Here is an 8,028-nt window from a genome sequence, read left to right as displayed (position 1 = left end):
GAGGGCAGCACCGAAGTGCCCTTTCTTCCTTTTGTCTTTTGCTGTCCTGCACGTTGCTAATATCTGTGCCCTCCGGTGTTGCTCATGCTCTCCTCCCCTTTATCGCGCTTGGTCCACTTTTTCCTGTTTTCCTAAAATTGTTATTTGAGTGGTCATTTTACATCTCGCTGTCTAGCGGCCCCAGGCTCTGTTACCCTCCTTGCTTAGAAGCACCCCGTAGTGCTGGTGCGCGCACCTTGGTGTTGCTCAAACAGAGAGGCAGGGGATGCCGTAAGGCTGCGCTCAGTAAGCTACCTTCGGTGTCAGCCATGGTATCAAAAGTATTCTCCCCCTTCATCTACAAGGAGGGATGCAAGCATGAGTACCAGTTTCCTAACATAACGTTAGTTTTAAGTATAAGGTTACAGAGAGCTGGGGCTTGTGCTTACTGTCTTTAGGCGCCTCGGGAACAGATTCTGAGCTAAATGTGATTCGGTTATAAAGAAGACTCAAATGATGACCTGTGGGAATGTTTCCTTATAGGCTAGGCTCTGCAGAATTAGGACTAAAGTCTGCATGGCACCATCTTTTGGGAGATGTCTTCAAAATGAGCTGTGGACAAGGCCATGGAAAAAGGAAGAAGTTCACCCACCCTCCTTTTTTGGTACGTGGGCGTGTTTGCAGTCACAAAACCAGCGAGCTAATGGTGTTAATAATTATTTTGGGAGACAGCGAGAGCCATCAATGCGTCAGTGCCATTCGGCCCCTGCTGCTGTGGCCCAACAAAGGGGTTTGGATGAGAAAACAGAAGAGTTCAAACTGGTCTACAGGTTTCCGGGGATTAAGTACTGCAGGGTACTGTCCAGACTGAAGCTGTTACAGACTGCCACCACCATGGTCATGCTGCCTCCCATCTGCTACCTCTACCTGCAAGACCAGGTTTCTCAGAATATCCTCTTATATACAACTGGCATTGCGTTCTTTGCTGGTGCAATGTTGTATGGTATGAGCTACTTTTTCAGACGAATTATTGGGTTAATCTACTTAAATGAAACTGGCCGTACTGTCAAAGTCGCCCACTTGACGTTTTGGGGAAGACGGAATGACATTTATTGTCCCATAGAGACAGTGATGACTCTGGATGAAGTTGGAGATAGCAAGGGGGAGCTACTTCTCCAGTTCAAACGGTGTAATAGTACAGATGTTTTATATTTTACAATTAAGTTTGGCCAGATTGTAGACAGACAGAAGTTTACTCAAATATTTGGAGAACTTCAGTGATACAGCAGCTAATTTCCAGTGTTTTCCCTTGTTGCATGTTCATTGTGCTTATTCCTCTGTGAAGTTTGATTTAATTAGTTTACCAAACTGACGTGCTTCTGTCATTTTCCTGTGCAAAGCCTGCTGGTAAGTGCACTCAGTGTAGAAAGTAGCAATGGTAAAGAACAATCCACTGGATTGAACGTCTCCGCAGCTTCTTTAAGGTGTGAGCAGCGTCTCTTCTGTGTCGGATACGGTGCTGCGCATGGTGCGCTGTCACCAGGGGTTGCCAAGTCTAAACTGCCCTACTTGGAACGAGCAGGAGGAGGCCAAAGGGCTGGTGCTGACCTCAGCTGCCTCGGCTGCCCACTTAGCTCGTTTCAAAGCAGGAACAAACTCGAGAAGTGAAATGCAGGAACTCTGCCAGAGCATCCTCACTTTACATTCATTGTTTCTTTTAGCAATTTTTAGGTTGACTGGGAAGCTTCTTGAAATTATAACCTGTCTCATACATACATGTGATAAATAATGCTGCATGTCAGAGAGAGATGTGCTCATGCATTAATGAAATGAAGGGAGCTGGAAAGAGCAGTGTATAGTGCTGTGTAAGGTGCCTGGGGTCTCTTGGCAGGGTCTTCCAGGATGTGAACGTAACCGGGCAAAACAAGGGTGCGGGACACACTGACGGTTCAGCTGTAAGGGCAAGTTAAAGACTGGGGCAGCATTTCAGGAGCCTCTCGTAGAAATTGCTTTCCCATTGGAACCAAGGAAGAACATACCTAAACTGCGATGCTGTGAGTTAGAGGGACGGTCTGTGATCCTTTGCTCCGTTTGCATCCTAATGCTCCTCTGAAAACTTGGAACTACTTGTCCTTCTCTGCATATATTCATGTTTGTGTTTCTTTTGTGTGTATGAATGACACTTAATCAATGCTGTAACACTTGAACTGCAAAAACTTCAGTAAATGTTACCAAAATTATCTTAGACTAAGTGAGTTAAGCAGTCTTCTGAGAAGATTACCATACAGCCGGGGAAACAAGTCATCTGTATCCCTTGATGTGCTTTTGGGGCATATTTTAACATCAGAAGCTCTGTTGCCAAATACCCTTTCCACTCCCTACTCCCCCAATGTCGGTTTACCTAAAATGAAAAGGAAAAAGGTAAGACACCTAAAAGTTATGTTGAATTCAGGCCAAAAATACGTGTACTTCGTATTCCTGTTGAACTTGCAGGGCTGACCACCTCAGCACCTGTGTCTGTAAAGGACAGTGGTCTTATTCTGTGGTGCTAGTAGGATTCCTCCTTTTCCAAAACCTGAGTAGAAATGAGGAGCAGGATTTCAACCCAAGAAAGGATCAAACCTGATCACTTGTAACATGTAAAACTTTTTTTTTGAATTGTCAGAAGCAAGTTAACTCCTTACACTGCTCTTCTAGCTGTTACTTCATTTGAAACTGGCAAATAAACTGACCCTCACCAACAGAGAAATTTGCAGTGTTCTTTTCCCTCTTTCTTCCTCATGCATCTCAGTGGATCGGCAGATGGAGGTAAGTAAAGCTGCCCTTTCAGTGCACAGGCTAACCCTCATTTACTGTTTGTTCAAGTTGAACTTTTCCTAATGGGGGCTTCATTGTTTTAAATTTTGGCAGGTATTGTGCGGTACAGCAATACCAAAAGGAAAAGGGAAAAGTTCCTTGGCTTAAACAGCATGGCAGCAATACACAGTGGAGTATAAGCATACACCATGTATTTTGGAGGCTTATCTTTGTAAGAACATGGTTAGCATGCGCTAACGATTCAGTTTAGGCATGTGCTAGGTGTAAAATAAAAAGGCCTGGAGAAATTCAATTATAAATATTTTATTTAAGAATACTGATTACATATGAGATGTCATTTGTTATGAATCTGTGTACAGTTACTAGTTACACCATGAAGTGTAGTTAAGTATTTGTTTAAACATTTATTTGGCACTGTCCACAGTATGCTGTAAACAATATTAACTTTATATGCTTCAGCTGCAGTGCTTTCTATGTATTCTCTAACATCATTTCATCAACATGTTGTACACAATTATACAGTTACTGAGTGTCAGTAAAAATTATAAAAACACCTAGAGTATTCATAATAAAAGTGAAGATGTGGTAAGACTTCAAATTACTGGACCTTTGCTTCTGTAAAAGTACAAGACTTGCTAGAGACATTTACTAAAACTACTGCACTGATATGTTGAACAAACTAACTCCCAAAATGCTGTCAAATACAGTTCTTGGTTTGACTTCCCTCTTGCTGATCATACGCTTACGAGGACAGCGAGGTTTTGTTGAACACCAATTTGCCAGTCCTTCCCCCAGATTTCTACAACCTCTGTTCAAAAACCCACGCAGGTTCTGACCAGCTGGTATCACAATTCCAGTTTCTGCAGAGAGCTTTACAGAAATCCCATTATTTTTAAGCTAGCAGAAGTGAGCGTACTTGAGTTTCCCAATACCAGCACTCAAAAAATAAAATGGGAAAACCACGATCAACACTTCTAAAAGCAGGTAAGAAACCTTTCACATTTTGGTAGCTGTATTAAACATGTAAATCTTTTAAATGCTCCGTCTCTTGTGATGTACTTAAAAATTGTGGTCAGATCCTAATAGGGCAACTGTAAAGTCCCCTGTGGTCCCTGTCTTTTGGTGCAGAACATAAAGTTAAGCTTAGTAAGCAAAATCCAGATGTTTGCTAGCCAGGAAAAAGGGGCGGGGGGGGGGGCGAAGGCACCAGACCTAGTTCAAGTCAGCCTTAAGCAAAGAGTAGATGGTAAAGAGACATCCAAACCAATTCTCTGAAGAGAAACAAATTAATGACCTGTTGACGCTTTTTGATCCTGTGGCTTTCTAGAGTATCTCTGAAGTATCAATGACTTGGAATAAACTATTAGAACAAAAATAGAATTACTTTGCATTATAAATGTGCAATTAGGACTAGGCCTTCACTGCAGTGGCTCTGATGTCAGGTAATGGCTAAGATCAAGCAATTCTGCTGTAGTTTTACAAAAAACCTCAAGTATTCATGTAGAACTTGTAATGGCTATTTTGTGTTATGGGCAAATGGTGAATAATCTCAAATCATTCTAGACTGCTGACAGAGGTGGAGATAACGTGCTTCAAACGATTCTCTGAGCTTTGTCAAATTACGTACTTGAGGGTATAGTTTTCTCTGTACAAGTCTGATTGTAAGAGAAGTCAGAAGTTTTAAAATCCTAGATGAGGAAAAAGTACAAGTACTTCAGTTCCACTTACAGCACCGCACGCAGGGCCGAGTGCGTCGGTGCCTCTGAAGCAGTATGTGTAGGCTGAAGGCTGGGCATAGGGTAGCTGATAGCATCCTGATCCGGCTGGCGTGGCAGGCGGCTGTATTCAGAACAAAGCCCGAAATTACTCTGTAAAACACTGTGCTTGGCAGCGGTGGAAAGCAGAGCTTTCCCTGAAACACCAACTATTCCAGCTACCATTAGAGAATGGCACTTTCTGTATGGCAGGCATGTGGCTTAAAGTGTGACGCCATACTAGTTGCTGCTTCTGGACGCAACTGTAAATCTACTGGGATCACCTGTGAAAACGGACTGCAGCAGGTTGTATTTAAGACAATCAGATAGTCAGGGCCATGAATGTAGAGAGGACTCTGCAATTAGTAGGACCCAAGCCAGAAGATGGAGGGCCACGGCTTCTACAACTGCACAGTGTGGGGCAGCTGCATGTACCTGCTGGTGACCAGTACCAATGCTCTGCCTGGGCTGAGTTTGCATGGAGCGGCTTGCCTTGGGCGGGATTACAGACAGAACACAAACCTTAGTTTATGACTTTACACTGATCTTGTAAGTAGAGGAGACATGAATTAATGCAAACTAATTTCATAATCAGCTGTTCAGTGCAAGGGAACTGCTTTTTACTTGAAGTTTGCCAAGATGTCACTGAAAATGTTCAGAAAGAGGTGTGCATGATGATCCTTGAAGATCAGTGTTGGACGAAAACGAATTGATCTGTCGCCACAGCCTCCCAGCACAACTCCTAAAACAAGAACAGAACAGGTCCTCTCGTCACTTCCCTCTTTGCCACATATCCAGAAAACGGAGGTCTCCAAATGAGGGTCACCTCACTGCGGAGGGCCAACAGAAGATCCCCCAGTCACTGCTACCCACACAGTGATACCGCAGACAAGCAGTGGTGCACAGGGGCCTCAAGCTTCACAGCAGCTTAGGAGCACACTGTGGGCGCCTGTGACTGTTGGGTGAGACCCTTGGGAGTGCTGGGACTAATCCCAGCGTAGGTGGAAAGACTCCATCCAGCGCAGAGCTCAAACAGCACCTGAGACTTCAAAGCTGCAATACTCTACTGGTTAAGTACCTCAATGCCAGAACAAGATGCAGTAAGATTCTTTGCAATTTTGTTTTTAATTACAAAAAGTGAAAGTATCTCAGTGCTGGCAGACTTCTTCCTGCAGTACTTTAAATGCATGGGGTTTTTGTTTGGTTGGTTTTTTGTTTTTGTTTTTTACCCCAAAATCAATTAATTCTTTGAAATGTTTGCGGGCAATGAAAATCCAAACTATCGAGCTGAGCTTACCCTGCCTCTAAGCATAGCCTTGGTTTACCATGAAACAAACCTTTTGCCTTCTTGCCCTGATGGCTTAGTTTCCAAGAATAAAAAATATCTATGTCTTTTACAGTCTTAAAAGTTTGGTTTCACAATGCATCATGCTTGCTTCTTTCAAGAGATGGGAGTAACAGCAAAAACTGACAGCAGCAAACCCAGGGGCTACACACAGTTACATTCAAAGAGGATGTTAGGCTTCAGGTCAGGAGGCTCCCCTCCTGATACCTGAGCTTGTCTACAGCTGGGTAAGAGTTCTGTAGTGAGAGTGGGATGGAGTTGTAGATCTGTGCTCATTTCAGGCAGCACATTGCATTTCTTTATTGGGTATGCCCTACAATTCATAGTTTTTCTCCCTGTGTTTTCCTGGGTGACAGTTACATTAACTTTCTTCCAACTTTCCTCTTCTGTTTCTAGAAGTCAGTCATGCCTAGGTACACCTAAGGTCACTGCAGAGGAGTATGAAAGTGATGTCACAAAAATTCATGCCCTACATAGATCTCTTCCAGTAGCGTTAGACCTATAAAGAAAGGTGAACATACACATCATGCCACAGACTGGTCTGATGTCTCTGAAAATACAGGTATTTCCAGATATGTCTAAATAGAGCTTTGTTCATAATTTCACTTCTGCCCTCTGATACTGTAGTACGCATACACCAGACAAAAAAGGAAAATTTAAAGCACTACATGCTACTGTTTGTCATTTGAAGCTAATCCACACACGCTTTCTTACCTTTGTTTCTGGCTATTGTAATTAACTTGTTTCTAGTTGCATCATTTGGAGTGTCAAACGAACAGAATGTTCCTCTCCCCCGTGCTCTGCTGATAAGATGTGGGTAACGAGCCTGCAAAGAGAGGTGAGGAAATACGGGTGGTGGCTGCTGCAACAGAGGGCACCTGGTGGGAAGCTCTGCTCTGCCAACAGAAACCTGCTGCCGCCTCCCTTCTGGTGGCGTGGAGCTGGTGCGCAGGCTGAGTGGGTTTCTCACATAACCCTGTGTCCTGTTCTTCCTCCCCGACCAAGGTCTGCACAGGCACAGACTGCCGAGCCCAAGAGCACGCAGGTTGTGCCCTCACAAACGGCTGAGCAGGAAGCGAGAATGAATTTGCACCCCTGAGCTGAGTCAAGTGAGAACTTACTTGGAGCCTCCTGAAGCGAGCGCAAAGCACCTCACACCTAAAAGGCACTCCAGGAAAACCTGAGCATAAATAACCTGGAGTGGGGCTAGAAACCAGTTCATTCTTACGCTGTGGCAAGTCACTTGCTGGTATTACCTGCTTCACTTACTATCAAGTACAATCCTCATCTTTTATTCTAAGAGTAACCTGGTTTGGATAGTACTAGTTGTATTCTGGCCCTCCAAAGTATGAAGATTATGATTTTTCATGTTCTCCTGCCTGCTGTGCCTTGAAGTTGCGGAGAGGGCAGAGGCTGTATTTGGGTTTATCCTGCGCAAAATGCCTTTTGGGAGGCAAACACCTGCAAGCCTACCCTTACATGCGTATCTGATTTTCCTTCTCATGCGGGGCTCCATAGCTGAAGCTGTGAGGAATTTCCCTTAATCAGCAGAGGGAAAGCTACAATTTTCTTGTTTCAACAGCCCGATGGAATTTTAACAAAATATGAAGGCACTTCCCTTTAAAAAGAATTTTTGGGACAATGAAATGCTAGCTGCTTGGGATAACAGAGACTTCTAGCAAAATAATTTAAGTAGCTATAATTCATACCTTCAGATATTTTGGAGGTCACCCTTTATTTTGGATTAAGCTATATAAAACCAGCATTCTTCAGTCAGTAAAAAAATGTTCACTTCTGTTCCAACTGGGACACAGTTAGTCAGGCTTGCACAGAAGTACCTAAACCAGCAAGTTACGATTATGGTCTAGTCCCAAGCTGGAGTTCCTCAGTCCAAGTGTTTAAACTGGATGAGGTCAGACCCTACCTGATCAGCAAATTTCTCCTTTTTGTCTGTAATCCTTCCGGATGTTTACCTGCAAATCCAGCAGCCCAGTCAGCAGTGCTTTCCCGGCATGGGTTGCATTATTTAGAAGGTCTTCTCTTTTAATAACCTTAATGACTTCAGCAAGCATAAGGTTCTTGGATGGATCTCCCAGCCAGGTATTAAAAATCCGATAGGGCTTGGGAAAGAGA

General features: G+C 43.7%; 2 protein-coding genes across 2 annotated transcripts in view; one reads left to right on the top strand and one right to left on the bottom strand.

Moving 5' to 3' along the window:
- The first annotated feature begins 723 nt into the window (after nt 1-723).
- On the top strand, nt 724-1,260 carry TMEM186 (transmembrane protein 186). The gene has a single exon (XM_009698468.1). It carries the CDS (start codon nt 724-726, stop codon nt 1,258-1,260), a length of 537 nt encoding a protein of 178 aa, XP_009696770.1.
- A 3,600-nt stretch (nt 1,261-4,860) lies between these two features.
- ABAT (4-aminobutyrate aminotransferase) overlaps nt 4,861-8,028 on the bottom strand; it is an 8,034-nt gene continuing 4,866 nt past the window's right edge. Inside the window, exons 5-7 of the mRNA XM_009698467.1 lie at nt 7,869-8,015; nt 6,610-6,721; nt 4,861-5,292 (exon numbers count right to left, since the gene is read on the bottom strand). Coding sequence (XP_009696769.1) covers nt 5,171-5,292; nt 6,610-6,721; nt 7,869-8,015 — 381 coding nt within the window. The 3' untranslated portion in view covers nt 4,861-5,170. The remainder of the gene's footprint in view (nt 5,293-6,609; nt 6,722-7,868; nt 8,016-8,028) is intronic.

Source organism: Cariama cristata, unplaced genomic scaffold (genome assembly GCF_000690535.1).
Source record: "Cariama cristata isolate BGI_N322 unplaced genomic scaffold, ASM69053v1 scaffold45514, whole genome shotgun sequence".
NCBI classification, from domain to species: Eukaryota; Metazoa; Chordata; class Aves; order Cariamiformes; family Cariamidae; genus Cariama; species Cariama cristata.
Note: the sequence above shows the minus strand (reverse complement) of the source record. Positions and strands in the feature narration are given on the sequence as shown.